Below are 24015 nucleotides of genomic sequence, written 5' to 3'. Positions count from 1 at the left end.
TTATTATACAGTTATTGACCGATCTTCGGACATCAGCTGTTCTGTTTGACCCGAGAACGGATCTGTTGCCCGATGCCGTTCTCAGGTTAGGTAAAACTACTGTTGTTCGAGAAACCAGTCTGTAACTGTTTTTTAAAGGCTTCGTACATTAGATGAACATGGTTTGTTGACTTTGAAATTTTAACATGACAGTGACGGGTGTTATTGCATGCGTATATTTATAAACGTATCCACTTGTTGAAAAGAAAACATAATCATCCAATATCCTGATTAATAATCAGTAATTAGTTTTCGTGTTTCTGCTCTGCGTTTTATCTGACGAATTCTGTATTTCATCATCAGTCGAAACAGCGAACAACGCCATTAGCAGACCGAGAATCACGTGACTATAGAAATAGGGCAGACTTTTGCCCGGTCAATAGACCACGAGTGTGCTAGCTGGTTTAGCAGTTAAAATACAGGTTCTAAATTGCATTAGTTTTGTAACGTGTAGCGTCACCCAGCCAAGGGCTGATCACGTTCGCCGTTGCTCAACTTGCGTGACCAAGAGAGAGACTCTACCACATCACCAGAAAAGCTAGCTCACCAGCGAGGCAGTATAAGTTCCCTTTATACTGTCTGCTACAGTTTTATATAGGAACAAAATTTAAAGTGCATAACAACTTTAAGAAGTTAAAAAATATGTATAAGGTATTGTTTATAATTCCAAAAACAAATTGCAACCAATTCAATTACACCGATATACGGTTACTGAAATCATGTTGTTACTTCTGTATGTATTTATTACCACTTGATACATTTATAAATAATGAATATAAATCAAAATTTACAACATGACACTCCCATGTTTATTTTACTTGACAATCAATGGATGTAGGAATAAAACTACTTTAACACCCCCAATGTCCATGTGTGGTCATTTATAAACATCTAAACTTAACAAAGCTGTTATTTTGCTGAAGATTTACCGGGGGGGGGGGGTGTTATCAAACACAGTCTAATACTTTGATCCGCCCACGTATATCGCTACACAAGTGAAACACATGTACAGATATTCAAAAGATATAATTTTAATTAGATTGGGTCAAACATATTGTCATCCAAAATTATAGTAATTGTAGATCAAATTGACATGCCTTTTTACTTACGATTTTTGGAGAATATTTCTAAAGTCATCTGGTAATTTAAACTTCAGTTTGGTGACTGAAAGAGAAAGAGAGAGCAAAGTTGAATAGTCTAAGCAACTTTAATCAATTTCTTTGTAAATAAACAAATAATAAATCAATAAAATCTCACGGAATTTATTTCGTTTCGATTTCTAAGAAAATATAATCAGCAAATGAACTGTTATAGTATCCTATCTAACAGTGGATGCTACATTTTTAATATCTATTTCTTATATGATCGAATAATTCCGAGCTTTGTGATAGGTTGAGATCTAGCTATATAGAAGGAAAAACAAACAAACAAACGTCATATTAACCTAGACACCTGCCTTTGAGGTGAATATAACAATGTATTTCTCCAATATCGGACCAAATCGATTGATTAATATTTTGTGGTCGTTTAAGGTTCGATTCTTTTAGGTTATCAAATCATTTTGTAAACAATAACTCGCGTGTCTAGTCACTTTCTACTAGGGTTATGTCGATATACAAAATCACTGAGCAGGTATCGCATCGTAGGCTCTAGTTCGTCAGTTTCCATATAGTAAATTATTCAATCATATAATAAAACAATTATTGGCATTTGCCGGTCAATACGATGGTTTAAATACCCTCCAAATACAATATTCACTTCGTCCCCCAGGCTTGGTCAATATTGTACTTCTAAATGTCAACAACTGTAAAATATCTAAAGCATGACCAAACGCAGATTTTGCATAGGCAAATATATTGAACGATCAAAAACATTTCCATTTCCATGACAATGGATGTACCGGAAACGATGAATTTACCTTTTTCGATGTGTTTTTTAAGATTTCCCAGAAATGAATCGCTTCTATCAAAGATGCAGCAAAATAGAACAGCAATCACGAGGACTTTGTGCATGATGCTGTCGTACAGTGTAAGAAAAACTCTGACTGAAAACAATAAAACAAGACAATAATGTTTCAATATATACACTGTATCTACACTATAAAATTCACTCTAATCTAATCATATACACTGTATCTACACTATAAAATTCACTCTAATCTAATCATCTCTTCATAATATATACACTGTATCTACACTATAAAATTCACTCTAATCTAATCATATACACTGTATCTACACTATAAAATTCACTCTAATCTAATCATCTCTTCATATATACACTGTATCTACACTATAAAATTCACTCTAATCTAATCATCTCTTCAAAAATCTTACCACGAATAAAAGATCTTTTAAAAGAGTTGAGTCAAATTTTATGAAGCTGGAGTTGGAGAAAATACATTTATATATATAACCGGTGTGATACATCATTATATTTAACAGTCTATATATATATAACACGTTTACCTTGCTGTCACCACGACCGGAAGAATGGGCTTGACAAAGTAATTAATAGGTAGAAATAGACACGGTCACATTCCATTCATAAATCATCACTGGATGAACGATGACGTAATCATTAATGAAATTTGGACCTTGTTTATAATTAAAGCGATTTGATGCAATATCATTCATCATGAATTAACCCAATTCACAGGTGTTTTCATGCGTGACGGCTTGTTTTATGGACATGTGTTTCTATGCGGTGTGGCTTATTTCTGGACGGTTTTGTAGATTTGTAGCAATGTAATGAAATGAATTAAAAATGTATCAATTTGTTAGTTTGTAGCAATGTAATGAAAGGAATCGTAAAAAAATGTATCACAATGTTCAAGTCCTTCAGTTAGAAATCAATTTGAAACATTTTTCAGTTATCGCATGTTCTTGCCTCGTCTATTATGTTGCCACACACTGGACTGAATGAAGTTTTAAAACGTCCAGTCATCCTGATAAACTAAATATATGATTTTATGTTTTTTTTATTACTAAAGTCAAAGTGACACTTTAGGCCGATTTGTATAGGCACGTTGTTAATCTTGCAAGGATGAGGCTAATTAAACCAAAATTATATGAAACAAATCTAAAACGATAAAATGGGGGAGGGGAGTTTCTAAACACAAAGCGTCATTGTAAAATCCAAAAAGTGATAAATGAGTTTGTTTTCCGGGATCGCATTGACTGGCGGACATATCGCATCTGTGTAAAAGTTTTTTTTTATAATCCTATTAAAACCTGGCGAAAGTTGAAAACATTAACTACAAGGGCATGAACGGTGTAATGGTAATGTAACATTGTAAATGTTACGACTGTAACCACCATGCACCACCACTACTACCACCATTAATACTTAATACTACCACTACCACTACTAAATACTACCGTAGTGGTACCACTATTACTACTACTACTACTACCACTACTACTACTACTACCACTACTACTACTACCACTACTACTACTACCACTACTACTATTACTACTAAATACTATCACTACTACTACTAAATACTACCACCACTACTACTACTACTACTACTAACTACTACTACTACTATTATTATTATTACTACTACTACTATTATTATTATTAACTATTATTATTATTATTTCTACTACCACTACTACCACCACTATTACTACCAACTACTACTACTACTACTACTACCACTACCACTACCACTACTACTATTACTACTAAATACTACCACTACTACCACTATTACTACTACTACTATTACTACTACTACTACTATTACTACTACTACCACTACTACTACTACTATTACTACTACTACTACTATTACTACCACTACTACTACCACTACTACTATTACTACTAAATACTACCACTACTACCACTATTACTACTACTACTATTACTACTACTATTACTACCACTACTACTACTACTACTACTACTACTACTCTTACTACTACTATTACTACTACTACTACTGCTACTACTACTACTACTACTAAATACTACTACTACTACTACTACTAAATACTACTACTACTACTACTACTATTACTACTAATACTATTATTACTACTTAATACTACCACTACTACTACTACCACTATTACTACTTAATACTACCACTACTACTTCTATCACTACTACTACTACCACCACTACCACCACCACTACTACTACTGCTACTACTATTACTACTACTACTACTAGTACTAGTACTACTACTATTATTATTACTACTACTACTACTACTACAGCAATATCAGAGTGTATAGAATTTACACATTAATTTACGTGGCAACTTGTGTTTCTTTCTTTACGGTATATTCAAAACTGAGAAAATTGAGGGTAACACCAAAGACAACAATGAAGAACATCAATAACATTATTACGGATAGAGAATTAAAGACCCAGCCGACTTTACACAAATAAACATATAAAGACCCAACCGACTTTACACAAATAAACATATAAAGACCCAGCCGACTTTACACAAATAAACATATAAAGACCCAGCCGACTTTACACAAATAAACATATAAAGACCCAGCCGACTTTACACAAATAAACATATACAGACCCAGCCGATTTTACACAAATAAACATATTTTGTGAGGGGTTTCATGGTTTAATCAAGGGCCTGTAGTTTCTTTATATCAGCGTTAAAACTAGCAATTTGATTAATTCCAAAAGAAAATATTTTCATTGAGATGTAATATGGTAGTGAGTTGATGAGGACGCATTTTGTTAATGCATAGATTTTTTTTTTAGAGAACTATATCATACTTATATCGGCACTTTAAAGTACTACAGATTGAAACTATGGCAATTATTATAATTAGAAGAGTTCGGTTATACAACCTATAATTTCGTTTCGTTTCGGTAGGTTTCGTTTCGTTTCGGTAGATTTCGTTTCGCACTTTACAGGCACCCATACAAATGGAAAATTATACAATACAAATGGAAATTATACAATGCAAATGAAAAATTATAAAATGCGAATGGAAAATATAGAATACAAATGGAAAATTATACAATACAAATGGAAAAGATCAAATATTGCAACGTTTGACATGCCATATAAAACATACATTCATCATTCCATTATTTAAACAATTCTTTATTAATGTCAAACGTAAGTTATCAGAATATTGGATGCAGCCATCAGGATGAATTCGACATTAAAGGATTTTATCATGAGACACATCAAACTGAATGTATCGAATTTCTGATAAAATATGGAACATGATTTCACTGGATTCACCTGTATTCACCTGTGTCTACTTACTCGTTCTTTTCTTAGGGTGTTATCGCGCCGGGATCCGGATTAGAATACCTCAATACCCCTAGCTGGTCGTAAGAGGCGACTAAATTGGTCGGTCCTTCGGATGAGACCACAAAAACCGAGGTCCCGTGTCACAGCAGGTGTGGCACGATAAAGATCCCTCCCTGCTCAATGGCCGTAAGCGCCAAGGATAGGCCTAAATTTTGCAGCCCTTCAACAGCAATGGTGACGTCTCCATATGAGTGAAATATCGTTAAACAATATACAATAAATCAAATAATCTTGGGGTGTTATTACCACATGACAATAAGCAATTACACAATGTCATTTGCAGTGTTATTGATTAGATGTATTTATCATGTTAGTCTTTAGCATGTTTTTTTTTTGGTATAGATGTAGTTTTCTCAGACAGCGCCCGGTTCCAAGCTTCATATTTGGAGCAGTATCCCACCCCGGTTCCGGAACATTTATTGCAAATTTAACTTCAGCAACAGCTCATATTCTGACAGCTTCCTTAACACAGGCATCTCGAGCTGCATATAGGCGGTCTTGGGGCCTATTCCTGAATTACAAACCAGTTACTAACTTACCTTTGCAAGTCTCTGATGTATGCAACTTCATTGGACATTTATTTCAATCCAATTTGAGTGCAAACACTATATCATCACACATATCTGCTCTGGGCTATGTCCACAAATTGTTCAATTTGCCAGATCCTTCTCAAGCCTTTGTAGTAAAGAAACTTCTGCGTGGTTGTCACAAATTGGCAGGGACTGTAGACTCAAGGCTACCGTTAACGAAAGATATTTTAGCAAAACTTATTGCGGCTTTGTCTCATACGGTTGCAGCAAAAGCCAACTGCATATTATTAGATGCTCTGTTTAAATTATGCTTTCATGCATTCCTTCGCCTTGGGGAAGTGGTTTCAAAATCTGCAGGAAGTAGCAGTTTGATGGTGCAGCGGTCAAATGTCGCCTTTCAATTTGAGGGTTCTTTACTGAAATCAGTGCAGATAGTTCTACATCATTTCAAAAATCAGAAACATAACAATCCTTTTGTCATTACACTTGTGAGCAGCATAGATCCAACAATGTGCCCTGTGGCAGCTCTGCATCGCTATTTATCACATTTCAAGCATTCTTCGGGACCCTTATTCCAGTTCATAGGGGGAAACCCTGTTACATATTCTTATGTCTCCACTCAACTCTATGCCGCTGCAACCTTTGCTGGTCTGAACCCAAAGTTGTACAAAGGTCATAGTTTTAGAATAGGTGCTGCTACATATGCCACAAGCCTGGGTTATTCTGAGAATCTGATCAAACAATTAGGCAGATGAAACTCTAATGCCTTTCGTCGCTACATAAGAATACCTGCGTTCAACCTTTAACTTATTTTCTACCCCATCCTCTGATATATTTTTTTTTTACTTGGTAGTCAGGGCGCATTCAGGTTCAGCAACAACCTTTGGCAGGTCAGTGTCTAACTGCTGCTAAAGACTGCATCACTTGCGTGCATATATCAATTGCAAATTTGGGCAGGTCAGTGTCTAACTGCTGCTAAGGACTGTATCAGTTTTCAGGTTCAGCAACAACCTTTGGCAGGTCAGTGTCTAACTGCTGCTAAAGACTGCATCACTTGCGTGCATATATCAATTGCAAATTTGGGCAGGTCAGTGTCTAACTGCTGCTAAGGACTGTATCAGTTGACTGTTATATCAATTTTAAGACTTCGAGCAGGTCAGTGTTTAACTGCTGCAAAAAGTTTGGTACTATGTAAATATTTAAACAAAATAGGTTTTTTGCAAGTTGTATCTGTTATATTTTCTTTGTAGTAATTCTTTTTTGCAAGTTGTAGAGAGAAAAATTTTGTTTTATATGCTACACATTGGTACTGTATACATTGCTATATGTGGTTGGTGCAATATACCTTACTGACTCACTTAGTTACGCTATCCTTTTATACACAGATATGTCCAAAGTATGTCTTGTTATATACAATATCCTTTATGTTATAGCACAGGAATGTGTCAACTTTGGTAACCATATACACTGTTAATTGCAATCGGGTCAGTATTTAACTGTTCATGTGTGATAAATGTTTATTAACTCTCCACAGTCAAACTAGTTATTTCTCTCTGCTCACCTTGGATGGCGCCGATATGATACTGTGTTTCATATCTTGTGGCCTTATTTGTTCGCCATCTTTTTGCTCTGGGATTGTTTTGATGAATTTTTATTTGTCATCTTATAGCGTAGCATTATTTAAGTTATTTTGTCTTCTTTGGGGGAAATCAGACTTTGAGTAATTTAGCTTTGCAGGTACTTTCATGTAGAATGTATTATCTGATTTCCCCCAAAATCTTATGTTGAAGATTTCTTTCGTCATTTGGTATTGTAATAAATGACAAATTTTCCATCTCAATCATTCTTTGTTCAGATATCTTTATGACAGCAAAAACGAGCTACGGTGAGCAGAGTTTGGGTAATAGAAGCTGTTAAACATAAAATCAATATTATGGAACATAATAGCATTTATGTTTAAAGCGTATATATGTGTCATTTGCCCTATTGGGGACCTCGTATAACTTTACCCCGTTGGGGGCCTCAAGTTTGTTAGCCAATCAATGGCTTGGATAGACACGCGATAGCTTGTGTTTTGCACACGTTAGCCTTTTCATATACATGGGATTCAGTGAATACAGATTGTAAAGCGGATCAAAGTTTTTTCATTTTGTTCAACCCTCCACCACCCCAACTTTCCGTCCTCAATATGGAGGTTTACTCCGGTGCTATGCAATCTTTTTATATAGGCTTTTAATCATTTGGGTTGGCCTTATTTGTTCGCCATCTTTTTGCTCTGGGTTTGTTTTGATGAATTTTTATTTGTCATCTTATAGCGTAGCATTATTTAAGTTATTTTGTCTTCTTTGGGGGAAATCAGACTTTGAGTAATTTAGCTTTGCAGGTACTTTCATGTAGAATGTATTATCTGATTTCCCCCAAAATCTTATGTTGAAGATTTCTTTCGTCATTTGGTATTGTAATAAATGACAAATTTTCAATCTCAATCATTCTTTGTTCAGATATCTTTATGACAGCAAAAACGAGCTACGGTGAGCAGAGTTTGGGTAATAGAAGCTGATAAACATAAAAATCATATTGATAAATAAAAGCACATCTCAAAACTGCTTTTCATTTACTTTTTGAAAAGTTGTCCATGGAATAAATAAATTTGATGAAGTAGCAACATCGAGTAAACACCAGAATCGGTAACGCTATGCCCTATTTCACAAGTATGAAACAAACAAACAACATCAACAGATCTTTGAACTATAAATCAAGCCTTCATTGTGGTTACTGTCCTATTTTTAATATATTCGATCAGTGCATACTATCTATTCAAGATATATTACTGGATTCAGGTACTCTTCACACAATTGCTCTGAAAAAATATAGTTCCATTCATGATCAGCAGATACAGGATTACAACAAATGTATAGAATATCGATGTGTATGTAATACGTGGGAGAAAACAAAATTAAAGTCAAATGTTTTTAAGAAAAATCACTTTTCCCCCAGAAATGTATATAAGAAGTGTTCATATTCCTACGCTAGCTGCCTCCTCAGTCATTCTTCGATTGAAAAATTTTTCACGATTGATTATACTATTGCAACAATTATATTACTTTGATGAATATTGTTAGTTAATTATCATACAATTTCTTCTGAGAGAGAATGTTAATCATTAATTTATGTGGAGTTTACCCGTTGTTTAATGACGGAATGCGTATACAACACTCAACACCTGGATTCGGACCACAATTAAAAGGTGAAGGTCACCAGTCTGAAGATATTTGCAATGTATTCAGTGTGACATATACATGTCTATTTATTTTTTAAAGGGGTTTCTTTGCTGTTAAGGTTATACCATACACAAAATTTGGAGAAAGTGTAGATTACATCAATCCTTCTTGTTTTTGCCATTCTAAAGTTCACATTAATTTGTTACATGGTAAAAATTAGAGTACAATTGTATTTATTCCGAGAGATTTCAAGTTTTTCATGTCTTTGCTTTGAATTTCCATACAGATATAAAAGGAAAAATTTGGGAAGAATGATGAAATAAGACTGGTTTGATAGGCAAATTTTGTGATAATAATGATCATTTTTAGCAAAAATTAAGCCTGCACAAAGTATGTGCCCCAATAAGTTGTATTAATAGGTATACACATTCTCATGTAGTATTTTTAAAGCTATACTTTTCTGCTGTATTTTAATAAATTTGCTAATCCCCAATTTCCTTGATTTCCTTCTTTATCATTCGACAAAAAAGCATAAATATCTTTGTACCGTATTTGTGCCATCTATCCATTTTTTCATTTGTCTTGCAAGCACCGGTGTGTGCACTGTTTGCTAGTGACAAAAGACTGGTGACGGTATTTGCTACGGACATGAAGGACTATACACCAGTTTCATAACAAGTGCAGTCTTTTCTTAGAGATCAGCTGAGCATAGTGAAAATTCAAGTAAATCAAAAGTCGAATATCTTGGATATGGGGTAACCCATATCTATTCTTGTATATTACTGTGTCATATTGAAATTTCAAATTATGTATAGTATTACAAAAATTGAGTCGCACCATGGAAATACAAATAAATAGATAAATAAATAATAACGAATAAAATACTGGTTGCCATCAAGCACAGGGCATGTGTTTTATATTTTGTGTTTCATTTATATAGTTCACTTTAAATGTTTTCTATAAGTAGTTTCTAATTTGTATATTCTGATTATAAAGGTGAACTTTTTCTTTGTCTTACATCAGGTACACATCGAATAAATCACAGGAGTTTTCTTATGGTTTTAATCGCATTTCTGTAAACATGTTGGTCTACAAATAGTATTGCATTATAAAATTCATGAATTACAACATTGTTAGAATATCTCAAATTACTCATTTGTGAGATATCTTATAAGGATAAAGCTCATAGCAAAGCCAAACAAAAAGTAATAATATTAATGAAAAAGCACCCCTCCCCCCAAATCCTGTCGGATTCACAGCTTACCAGTGACATAGGTAGATAGTGTAATCCCAATGATTAGATTTGTTTAACAGAAGTTATAATACGGTTATATAGTCTATTACATGTACAATGTATACAAAACTCATCAATCTTAACAGTTTTTTTTCTTTCAAAAAGCAAGTTTGCTTTTGTTAGGACGTTCATTGATTTTTACTCAGGATATTCAGAATCTATTCAATACATTTCCTGTAATAAAACGTTTTCGTTGATTTTTACTCAGGATATTCAGAATCTATTCAATACATTTCCTGTAATAAAACGTTTTGGTGTGCACTTTGTTTTGGGGTCCTTTGATTGCCCAATATTAGATGACGAAATACTTACAACTGAATTCAGACGCATCCGGAACGAGATCTATATTACGAAATTACTAGAAATTCCCTTCAAATAATTCAATTACTTGGCAGGATTTGCAGGATGTTCAAAAAGGCTTCCTCATTCCTGTTTACCAACATCATGAAATAGTAATTTCCCTCAGCTTTACTATACTGATCGTGTGATATGCGTTTTTTTGTCGATAGTTACTCGATGATATCATATCTTTGCAATTACAAATTTTAGTACAGGCAAAACAATAATTGATGGTTCCACAGGACAACAGCAACAACAACCAAAAAAAAAAAAAAAAAAAAAAAAAAAAAAAAATAAAAAAAAAATACAACGGAAAAAGAAACCAAATAAAACAAGAGAATGAAATGACAAATTCCGGTACATATAAAACTGTAACTGATGATTTTGAGGAAATGTACATGAACCCTGTCCGTTATCAGTTGTAGAATAGAAATAATTACCGCGTTCGCCGACTCGTTGATCACTAGCCCCTTCGATCACCAAATCTTTTGAAAATAAATATAACCATTTGGTCTGTAATTCCACCCCAATAGACCCTCTTGACCCTGAGGTTTATTTTCCTAAATAAAAAATTCCAATGTGGTCATTATGAACAGGTGAATATAATGAACGTTGATTATAACATTATAACTGCTATAAGGAATACAAAATTAAGCGATGGGCAAATACAGACCTCTGGACATACTAGAGGTGGGATCAGTTGCCTTATAGGAGTAAGCACCCCTGTCGACCGGTCACACCCGCCGTGAGCTATATATCTTGATCAGGTAAACGGAGTAATTCGTTGTCAAAATCAGTGTGCCAAGAACGGCCTAACAATTGCTATAACAGATGTCAGACAGCATTTGATCCAGTGATAGGTTGCATTGACAAACTAGACCGTTATGACGACCATAGGATTTTGAAAAATCTGCCTTAAACGAGACTTGAACGTGTGACTCGTATGGCAGCAGTGTTTTGAAGTTTTGAAGTTTCTGTAACTTCTGCAAGGATGCTGAATTAACACCACAAAGAAGTGCATTTCCAGTAATCAGCGAGAGTGCAACACATGAATTTCTGTCCAATGCAGAGATGATATCCTGGTCAATCCGGGCATCTTATCTCCAAGGAAACATAATTCCTCATGGGGGGTTTGTGGTATTGTTTCCCTCTACGTGTAGTTGCGAGAGTACTAAAAGGTCAGAAACATAGAGTTTTTACATTGAATATTACGTAAGAACTTTTTGTGTACAAGATATGAATGTACGTTTTGAAATTTTTGTTATATTGAGCTTCCTTTAGTTTCCTGAAGCTGGTTCCAAATGTTTTCACCATCGTTTGATTACTGGAGAACCAGTTTACACACAAAGTATGATTACCTACACCTGCCATCGACATTTCTTCTGTCTGTTTCTACAATCTTGACTAGTATATACGCTGGAGACAGCCCATATGTCCAGTTGACCACAATCAGACAGGTACAATAAGCTGACGTGACCACTGCAAAGAAAATACTTGAATATATAGGCCCAATATTTTGTTAAGAATGCTTATCATTTTAAAAGTTGATGATTTTCATATCCTATCATAGCATCAATATACTGTAATTGTTCTTGATATCATTAACATATACTAATTAAAGCTGACTCTTAACAGTGAGTAGAGCGTATGGACATCATTAAGATACGACAAAGCTTGTAGAGAAGTCAAACTTCAAAGTGTCACGAAACCACAGAAACGGCAGTCTTTAATCCTAAAAGTCTTTCATCAGAATTGATTAGCTAAATCTTCATTATGAACATTTCTGATTAGTCCCATTTATCTTCATTTGTTGAATGCTGATGAGAAGCACAATCAATATGTATGAAGTCATCCGAGGTAAGGATACAGCAGAAAAATGGACCAAAAGAAATCATTTACATTTGTAACACACAAGTTCTTTTCACCTTTTATTCACAGTTGTAGTGTAATGTGATCAATCAATGATGAATCAATGAATGAATCAATGACAGTGCTCCTATAAATATAAATAAATAAAAACACATTACAATTTGTGCTAGTGACTTAACCAATGTACAAGATTTGCTTGACCTCAATCATATATACAAACATATTTCCTTTGCAAGGATTCATATGTAGTACATGTATTATAAACATGCATAATTAGCACCATGAACAAATAGCAATTGCAAATTAGAAAAAGGTTGCAAATACGCAAAGTTCACAAACCTAAACAAGGCACGCAATATCCGGCCCAAAAAATGGCCACCACGACAGGTCAAGGTCAACGTAATACACTGATCACCTACATTTAGACCTATTAATAAAATAAACACTGTAAATATACTGAAACACACATATAACTCAAACACCGTTGTGTCACCGAAGTACATGTGTGTAAAACTCAATTATATTCTCCCAGTAAGTATAAATAGAAAAATTAAGCAACAAACTAGTTCTCAATTCTATATGTCTGATTAAAGCAAATGCTAAATATTGAATTCTGCTTCCTAACAGCATTGTTTAGCAAAGAATCTCCTACAATACCTTACACACGATATAGTGAATCTATGCACTCAAAATATTCACTGACAATTTATTGTGTACTTGAAAATGACAAATATATCACCAAGAACTTACACAACATCAGACACGTCTTTGTTTTCTGTATCTCGTGCAAAAATACCGCCAATAGCAGGTTCTATTATTACACACACTGACCAATCACTGACCGTCTTCATAAGTGTGAAAAATATTACACGAAATTATTTTAACTCAACAAGAGATACTTTTACCCAAAATTAATAGAATATAATACTCTTCAAAGTCAATTATAATTAATTTTACAATAATAACCAGACACACAAAATACCAAAAATATCTACGTAGTTGTAGAGTCTCAATGGCGCAGAGGTTAATGCCTATCGTCAATCACACGCGACCTACTCTCGGCACCCGGTTCGAATCCCATCTGATACATCTTATTATTTTTTTTTATATAAAAAAATGTTCTCCCCTTAGGTAGCAGGGGACAGTTTCGCACTATAGGCCCGGTCAACTTTTTCAAAAAATGGAATTACCCTGTATTTGAAGTGATATTACATGTGTAAAAATGTATACAATAATTTTAGGATGCATGTCAAATGTAGCTGAGTCCTTAGTAAAAATGTTGATATACAACATGTAGGTGTCACCATGATTCCTAGCATATAGATGGGTGCAAATACGAAACTAAGACACGTGGTCAGTTGCTGAAGAAATTCCGGTGAAAACATGCAGGGTCTAGCAAAAGGTCTGTAGCTGTGAGGGAAGGTGGATGGCCCCATATGAGAGGTAGATTTTTGAGAAGGGCAGATAGGGTTCTTGATTGTGCACAGTGTCTAAATCCCCATGTTTGGTACTGTGATGGTGTGGGGGTGGTGCGGATTAGCCCAAATGAGGGAAAATCAAAGCAAAAAAGGGGAACCTGCTCAGAGCATGTTTTGTGCACCAGCACCAGTATTTATAGATTACATGTAATTTAGGGTCATAATTTATTAACTACACTAATATGAAATACAAGTATTGACATAAAAGGGAAATATGATTTTTCATTAGTCTGTCATAATCTGACTTTGGTGTATACCCCCTATCCACATGTTTCAAAACCAAAGAAACTGTCCCCTGCCACCTTACACATTCATTCTGGATTTATTTGTTGGAATCTATTAATGCGTTCCACGGCTCTTTCTCTCTGTATCTCACTGTCGTTTTTCTATCAGATGTCCTCTCCCCGGACTTCTCCGGACTTATCGCTCATTACTGTATCATGAATCTCATAAAATTGTTATATACAGATATTGAAATTGAATTATTACGAAAAAAAAAACCTGCAGCACTCGAAATATACAGGTAATATTAGTGTTCTCCTTGACTTCTCGATTAAGGCTTCCCGGAAACATACAGTGCTGTATATAGATGTACCTCGGTGCACTTCGCACCATATGACGTCACAATAAAAACATACGTCACGACGTACAAGTTCTTACAGTTGTATCGCGGGGAAAGTGTCATAATAGTATGTTGTTATTTACTACCGTTATCAAGTGATAAGCAGTATATATGAAATTTTTTTCTTGTCAAATGCTTATCATATAATCATATATTATTTCTTTTTCATATCAAATCACTCTGCAAAATAGAAAAATGTACCATTCGTTCTAAATTTATTTGTTGGAATCTATTGATGTGTTTCACAGCTCTTTCTCTCTGTATCTCATTGTCGTTTTCCTCATTAATGCAAAACTTCCCCTGTAGGGTATGACTGAATTATCGCTCATTACTGTATCATGAATCTCATAAAATTGTTATATACAGATATTGAAATTCAATTATTACGAAAAAATTGCAGCACTCATAAATCTGATAACTCCTTTATAGAATACAAATAGAGAGTTGGGCAAACACGAACCTATGTATTCATCAGAGGTGGGATTAGATGCCTAGGAGGAGTAAGTATCTCCTATCTTGAGTTATATCAGATGCCTAGGAGGAGTAAGTATCTCCTGTCTTGAGTTATATCAGATGCCTAGGAGGAGTAAGTATCTCCTGTCTTGAGTTATATCAGATGCCTAGGAGGAGTAAGTATCTCTTGAGTTATATCAGATGCCTAGGAGGAGTAAGTATCTCCTGTCTTGAATTATTGATTGTTTGCGTATCTCTATAATGGTGGATGAAAAAAGAGGAAACTTGGTTGTGTCATTACAAATAATGATACAAGTGAACTACGTTTTCAATTTTAGTTGAAAATGAGGTCTATATGTCACCTGAGTATTAGTTAAAGTGTCACTAGCACCAATGACTATGGAATCTATATTTACTTACCTGCTCAGTATATCTAAGATTTTAGCTACGGGTTACTCCGTTTACCTGATTTGGATATGGGGATCACGGCAGGTGTGGCCGGTCGGCAGGGAATGATTGATCTTCCTCAGCACCTGATCCCACCTCTGGTGTGTCCAGGGGTCCGTGTTTGCCGGATTCTGTTTTGTATTCCATAAGGAAGTTATGGGAATTATCGCGGTTCGTGATCTTCACCTTTCACTCAGTAACAGTATCAAACGAAATGTGTTCTTAAAACATAAATGTCCCGGAAGTGTCTATTTTGATGAAAGATTTTATATAATATATGTTATAGCAACTCTAAATGATTATCTAGACTGGCCTGCGAGTAAAAACATGCTTTTACTTTAAAACATGCGGATCGTTAGATAAAAACAAATTCATTTCTGTTCTGTATGTTGCATGTTTTAAACTGTCATAAAAGTTAATCTTGCAAGCATGCAAGGTGAAGATAACGAACAGTGATCAATCTCATAACTCCTACAAGCAATACAAAATAGATAGTTGGGCAAACACGGACCCCTGGACACACCAGAGGTGGGATCAGGTGCCTAGGAGGAGTCAGCATCCCCTGTTGATGTACATTTTGAAAGCTAGTGGTCAGCGTTATAGTCATTGTACATGTATAGTACTTGAATCAAGTTTTTCTCAAGTTCTTACAGCCATGTTTAATGACATGTTTATATCAACGATGTTTTTAATCTACCTTTGAAATCTATTTCAAAGATTAGATAATCCTACAAATCATTATTATTTCTCTAAACCTTTCATAGCAAGGCGATGTTATCTAAAAATGCGTAGACTATCCTCTTTAATTCAAGAAGTCTTTCATGAAAGGCGAAGATAACGAACAGGGATCAATTTCATAACTCCTTTAAGCAATACAATATAGATAGTTGGGCAAACACGGACCCCTGGACACAACAGAGGTGTGATCAGGTGCCTAGGAGGAGTCAGCATCCTTCATGAGAATCAATAGATAAAAAATACCATGGACGTCTTCAGGTTTATCATTTGTTCCATTCATATTCATTGATCGATTGCTCATTATAAGTATAGCGTGATATGATCAGAATGTATCGAGGTGAAACTATTTCATCCTCAAATAATTCTTTCAAATCAGAAGAATATATAAGCTCTGTCAATAGTTTCATTTTCAGCCGGTATTTTCATTGTCCTGTGTTACAGGAGGAAAAGATGGCTTCGAATAGCAGCTTGACCGACATGGCTTCAGAAATACAAACATTAGTTTGGGATCTCACCGTGCACAGAGTTATGTGTGCATCCATCGCTGCATCAGGCACAATCATTAATCTTACAACTATTGTTGTGATAATCTGCCGAAGACTTTATCAACAAAGAAATTTTATCTTCGTGCTGAACTTCTTCGTTGGAAATCTACTGATGAGTTCGGTGGCTCTGCCTCTCCTTTTCTGGTTTTCGTCCTTTCAGAAAGCTGGTGTACGATGCGTCATCTCTGGATATGCCTACTTTGGTTTGAATATGAACTTGTTAATTAATATATCGTTAATTTCCTTAAACCGATACATACAAATAGTGCAATTTATTCATTACGACAAGATTTTCAGCACCCGAAACACATGTGTAATGTTAATGCTCGCTTGGACGTTTTATCCAACAGCATTAATGTTTCCGCTGACGGGCACATGGGGAAAATTCACCTTAGATCCGCTGAGACTTATCTGTAGTCCTATAACAAGTAACGATGGATTCCGAATGTTTACCCTCAGTTTCATAATTGTCGTTACTGCTCCTATTTCATTTTGCTACATCGGAATCATAAGGAAAGCAATATCCAGTGGCAAGCGGGTTAATACCACACAAAGTGGGAACGAAGAAAGAGTAAAGAATGAAAGGCAATTGATTCGGTCAATTTTGATATTGATAACATTCTCCTCCGTGATGCATATGCCGATTATTGTATTATTTGAAGTAGATCCCAAAATGGAGATAATCAGCCCTTGGTTTCACAGCATATCTTTCTATCTAGCATCAGCAATTTGTTTGGTTAATGGTCTTACAGAATCTATGCTAAACCAGCAGATAAAAACCTCGTTGTTGAGTATTATGAAAAGGATTTTGAAAAGAAACAAAGCGAAGAACTTAGAAATACCCGATACTGAAGTGGACCCAACAGCTTGATCACGAAGAAATTAGCAATTCATATCTGTTTGTCCTGTCGTTAGTAGGAGGGAAAGTGTTGAATTATTTTTCCGATTTTAAAGCATATTATAAATCTGAACGACAACTGGGAAAGCATAGCAGACAGATCTGAATGGTGTCTTTCTGATATTGACAATTGAATGGTGTCTTTCTGATATGCTGGATGCACAACAGCATACTCAAGCTTTATCAGAAAGAAGCAGGACTTCTCATCTTTACACCAAAACGTAAGGCTAGTGACTTCTCATGATATCAACTGACTTTCGGTGGATCTGACATCACTAGTGCTTCATGTGTCAAAAGTTTTGGGATGTTTTACAACAGCACACTTAGCATGGGATGCCAACTAAGTACATTGACTAAATCATGTTATTTTGCACTTGGTAGTATCGGTAGAATTAGATCTTTTGTAACGGAGGATGCGTGCAGGACGTGGATTAGCTCCAGTAACTAGTTCAAGTCTACCGTCCTTGGCGAACACTTCTTTAATTTCTGCGAACTCCTTATCCCTGCTAAAGCCGTGCGCTCTTACTAAACTGTATGTTGAAAGATGGTTCAATGTTTCTTCATCAACTCTGTGGAACTGTCTCCGGTTGGATATTTGTGTCGAGGGTTCATTAGCTGTTTCTAAAAGGAAATATATAATCAAATGATATGAAACACTTCAGACAGCATTCGACCTATTGAGGATTTTGTAAATAAGATCATGAGAGTGACCATAGAATTTGTGAAACAAAACTGTTGAAAGCCCTGTCAACTTATTTTGTCATTAGACTTCTTCAATTTAAAAGTTGATCATACGTAGATAATGCTTTTCCGTTTTCTGAGTGACATCAACACAGCACGTGGGTGGTAATAGAGTGCTGCTACATGAATAGGGAAAATTGATGATGAAAAAGCTATAAAGTTGAATTGTTATCTTGTCATTAACATTATGTTTGATACAATATCGAAATATCCAATATAGAGATTCTGTGGTGTCGTCCATTTCGAATTCATTGGGACTTATCAACAGAACCCATGAATGAAAGTGAGTATTTTATATAGATAAAACGGCAAATGAAGTATTTAGATGTTAGGTTGAAGGCCACAACAAGATATTTTTTCTGCCTCATAAGGTAATAAATACAGGTCAGATAATAAAGATCACATTTCGTGCCCATGGGAATTCCAAGGCCAATCATCCAAGTAATCACGTAAATATAGCTAACTCCAGTAATTTTAAATTTTAATAAATTTGTATGGTTAGAATGCGAGCGATGTCTAAGTAACTGATTATAAAATATGAATAATTTCAAGCGTTATGTTTATTGATGAAGATAGAGTCTATAACGTAAACATCCGGGTCTTTAATTCATTGTTAGGAATAGTGAAGGAAAGTACTGAATTGTGGACTGTTTTGATACTGTTGATTGTGGAAAACTTTTGTGGATTTACATCAATCCTTGCATGTGTTGTGGCAAATACGCGTGACGTTTCTCTTCCACAGCAATTGATATATGCATAAGGAGTAGGTAGATCATTTACTGGATCTTGCAATCTCTGTTTACTAGAAATATATGAAATATTAGGTTCATTTGCAAATTCGGAAGGAATCTTTTAATGATAGCGATTAGAGAAAACATTTCTGAAAAAACAAACAAACCTATTTAGATATGGCGTGTATAATTGGTGATATGTTCTGTATTCTCCAGTCGCGTTTTCCCTTCTTTGTATTTTCTCTATTTTCATCTTATATCGTATCTTGAACTTCTGTTTTTTCTTCAAACATTAATCAACGTACAGGATATGATCACCTGAACTTTATGACAAACGGGAAGACTCAATCTTTTCCGTCGTCAACTTCCCGTATTTATCCATGCGCAGGATTGCTCCATTATCACCTGCAAATGGTGTTTATGTTTCTCAACTAATTCGATACGCAAGATAATTTTATGCGTATGATCAGTATTTAAATCGAGGCATGCTATTGACCATTAGCAGGATGTTATCAACAGCTTTATCAAGGAGTTAAAAATGGATGACATTGCTACTCTTAGATGCGTATAAATCCAGAAGTTTGTATTGTCTGTTGAATTGCACAAAACTATTTTACTCAAGTAGTCATTTGTATCATTATACCAGAACAGGTACCGTGATGTCTGATATATCACCTTGTACCAGCCAAACTATTGCATTTTGTTATATGGAGGTAGGACAAAGGTGTTGGCAAAAATAAATGCAAGAAAGATAATTCGAACAGAAAAATACGTTCATTGGTGCGATATAATGTTTACTATCGCCCATACTTTTGCCCCTTCTGTAGTTAGATATTGAAGTTATTAAAACAGTCTCTTTTTAGTTGTCTGTAAACTGAAGAATGATGTGTTTTGGAATTAAATAGCGTTATATGAGTTTTACGTCTGTTATTTTGTTAAAACATTCGCTCTTCTCTCTAAAGATTCAATAACTACACGGGTGATGTCCTCATTTTCTCTCAAATATCCCCCAAACCACAACAGCCCAAGAAAGACGTGTGTTGCCTTGCGCAAAGTCCTTTTGCTCCATCCTTTAGAAAATGTTTGATTTAATCGTGAAAGACCATATACATGCTTTCAGCTTTTTCCATTTTAGTCCTGACATTATCAAATGGATGAAAGGCAAAGATAACGAACAGTGATCAATCTCATAACAACAACCTATCAGTTAATACAGCGTATCAGTTCTATATAACAAGGGCAATCTGTCTTTCATTCCACATGGGTATTTTTTTTTTTTTAGAATACTTGACACGACCGACGACGTCAAGATAAAACTACGATGATTTCAAATCATCACTTTCAGCTGGCCAGCATTGATAGCTACAAGGTATGGGGCCAGTACTCAGATTTCTAAGGGTTGGTTTTTTTGTATATTGTTTAACGTCCCACTCCAGAATTTTCCATTCACATTGAGACGTCACCATTGTCGATGAAGGGCTAAAGCATTTAGGCCCATGGTCGGCGCTTACGGCTTTTGAGCAGGGAGAGTTCACCACAACTGCTGCGACATGGGACCTCGGCTTTTGCGGTCTCATCCGAAGGACCACCCCATTTAGTATCCTCTTACGACAAATAAGGAGTATTGCGGACCTATTTTAAACTGGATCCCCACGGAAACATTCTATTCGAAAAATTACTTCAGATCTAAAGATTTTGATTGTTTTCAATGAGTGTAGAAACAATCAAGGATCTTTGTGATTTTTTCTTTCATTACGCTTCTTATTGATTTCACTATTACTAAAGTTGACTCAGTACAGTGAAAGTTTGTTAACACAAGACAGAAGAAAGCCTTTAATCTGGCAAATTTTTCATGAACACTAATGAGCTAAAACTTCACTATTAACGCTCCGAATTATATGCTGCCTCGTTCATCGTCATTTTCTGATTGCATATCAAAATGAACGTTAAAATGTTTTTATTCATAAAAAAGTGATTGAATTCCATGAAGAAGAATATTAAAGAATTTTTCATTTTTAAACTGGCATTGACATAGGTACGCTTTCGCAAAAGGAAATTGTCTTCAAATGTCAGTGTGTCGGATCAAGGTCAGAAATGCAATCCTTTACAAGATATGCTCACAATTTGTAAAAAGTTGACTTTAAACAAGAATGTTGAATGCCTTGCGGCATCATTTTATCTACAGAGGATGCTTAATTCTTCTGGGCAACTGATCCCACTTCTGATATGCCCAACTCTCTACTTTGTATTCTTTTGGAGAGTCATCAGATTGACCATTGTTCTTTATCTTCACCTTATCATCTATCGATAGCCTGTCTCGGTTAAATTGATCATACGCAGAACATGCTCTCGTATATCGAGTGAGTTGAGAGACATGAACACCAGATGCAAGTGACTATGAAATATTTCTACATAAAATACGGTTTTTGGTATACAATGAAGAACCCAAAGTGGACGATCCAGACCTTGAAATGTCCTACTTCCCATCTAAAAGTTGAGGAAACGCAGAATAAGCTTTTAGTGAATGGTTAGTGAACATTGTAATGTAAGCGAACGCATTTACCGTCCTACACTTTTAAATCTCATGCTCAACGACTTATCATCCACAATACAACACCATAAACAACCATACCAAGTGGCTGATCTCTCCCAGTTTGCAGATGACACGCAAATTCACCACACAAGTCGCTCTATTAAAATCATCAACATTAGGTTGCAAAGCACTCTGGACTCAATTTCAAACTGGTCCATCCAGTGGGGTTTCAAGCTATCGCAACCTAAAACTGTCGCAATCTTATTTGGAAAAACTAATCCAAGGCACACTAACTACAAATCCCAGCAAGAAAATCTACCTACATGTAAGAAATCAACCCATCAAGGTAGAATCACAAGTAACCTTTCTGGGAGTCACCTTCGACGAACATATGACATTCAAAGCTCACGTCGAAAAACTCAAAATTAAATGCTGCAAAATATTCAATCTTATGGTTATTATTTTACCATGAAATCAAAATAGATACAGTATATGTCAAACAATTGTAGTTATTAATTTACATCAACATAATTTCTAGTGACGGAATAATACTGCGAATGAAACATATTTGGCACATTGTGTGTATAATAAAGATAAGTGTTTTTTCTTCTTCAAAAATGTCACGCTGCCACAATGAGTCTACACCTATCACGACAGTTCATATCCGACTCATTGGGCAGCTCTATTGGAGGACAGGACCCTCTGAATAGTGGCTTCAGATATAACACAAGTATATATAATACACAGATATACACATGCATACATAGCAGTAGTAACAATGTTTAAATTTTATATGTTAAAAATTTTGATATAAAGAATTCCATAGTATAACTATAGCTTGGATACAAAATTTTGAAAAAGTTTCTGTTCTTTGGTTTTATATAAAAACCCGAGAACTTGACAGTGCGATCTCAAGTATTCCTTGATGGAACGAATAACAAAATCACTTGTCTCATCAACCTGTACAACTCTACAATACATCTTACATTTATAAATTCTAAATGCAATAAAAGAAAGAAAATAGTCATATATATTTATCAATTCAGTATCATCTAAATAAAACCCAACAGCAACATGTTTCCAAGTAATTGTGAAATTAATACAGGTACTTGCGATCTTCCATAAATGTTGTACATTAATACAATAAAAAATAAGGTGTTTTGTGTTTTCAATTTCATTTCTACACAGTTTACACTTATTTGTTACAGTGCTGCTCCATTTGCTAATAAGGAAATTATTACTCAATAAGTTGTGTATTAGTTTATAATTAAACTCTGTTAAAGACCCAACTTTAAGTTAACGCCCCCAAATTTTACCTGTGTTGCGATCAATGATAAGCCGCTGGTCAATCAAACTTTTAACAATAGAGCTTAGGTTGATTGACGTTTGCAGAGACCGTGGTCTACAGCTACCGGAGAAAGATGGTTTGATAACAATCATGGCTAATGATGACCGGCATTCTTCAGATCTTGAGGAAAGCCCCAGTATACCTGAGTGTTGATAGCATTGACTCGCACCTAGAATATTTTAATTTCTAACGTCCCCTATACAATGCAATTTATCATCGTATTCTCTCTCTCCATCTTTATACATGTATTATAGATTAAACAATCAGAAATCAAAGAAATCCAGGCCCATCTGAGTCGAAACGTCGGTCGAAGCGTAATCCGTCACTGACTCCGGCATTTACACGTTTTCCAGAATGCTTGCGAAGAGAAGTCGATGAGGGCTATGCCTCTCGACTTCTCTAAAGAGAATAGGCTTTTAAGGCTTTAAGTTTAGATTCTATATCGACTACACCTATCCCCCATCCTTAATATCCTCTATCAATGTGTTCCTTTTGATTCTATGTTTTTTATTCCATAAAAAATTATATATCAACCTATTGATGTCTTCTATAAACTTAGGATCGGGTAATTCTAAAATGCTTGCAACATAAGTCCATTTTGATAAAGCCAATGAGTTAATGATTGTACATTTTCCAAATAATGATAGTTTTCTTCTTTTCCATGATTCAAATAACATTTCAATTTCGTGATATATTTTCATCCAGTTTTTATTGTAACATTCAATCTTGTCTTGACCTATATAAATACCTAAACATTTTACGGCTTTCTTAGTTACCTTTATCAGGTTTCTGAGTAAAATACATTCTGTTTTTGTGATATTTATTTTTGACCCTGCTAATTCATAGAAACTTTTAATGGTGTTTATTGCATGTTT

The 24015-nt window shown here is 35.0% G+C and overlaps 1 protein-coding gene and 1 long non-coding RNA gene across 2 annotated transcripts in view; both read right to left on the bottom strand.

The window, feature by feature from the left end:
• The window catches only part of LOC125655008 (uncharacterized), a 3047-nt gene extending 597 nt beyond the window's left edge, over positions 1–2450 (bottom strand). Inside the window, exons 1-3 of the mRNA XM_048885119.2 lie at positions 2376–2450; positions 1958–2083; positions 1149–1203 (exon numbers count right to left, since the gene is read on the bottom strand). Of these exons, the coding sequence (XP_048741076.2) occupies positions 1149–1203; positions 1958–2051 (149 nt within the window). The 5' untranslated portion in view covers positions 2052–2083; positions 2376–2450. The remainder of the gene's footprint in view (positions 1–1148; positions 1204–1957; positions 2084–2375) is intronic.
• A 10205-nt stretch (positions 2451–12655) lies between these two features.
• On the bottom strand, positions 12656–13102 carry LOC130048471 (uncharacterized). Its single transcript, XR_008797266.1, has 2 exons — positions 12946–13102; positions 12656–12733 (listed from the first exon to the last, which is right to left on the bottom strand). It is a non-coding gene; the product is annotated as an uncharacterized LOC130048471 (long non-coding RNA).
• Between the last annotated feature and the right edge of the window lie 10913 nt (positions 13103–24015).

Source organism: Ostrea edulis, chromosome 7 (assembly GCF_947568905.1).
Source record: "Ostrea edulis chromosome 7, xbOstEdul1.1, whole genome shotgun sequence".
Taxonomy (NCBI): Eukaryota; Metazoa; Mollusca; class Bivalvia; order Ostreida; family Ostreidae; genus Ostrea; species Ostrea edulis.
The sequence above is the reverse complement of the archived record's forward strand: the minus strand, read 5'-3'. Positions and strand labels throughout refer to the sequence as shown.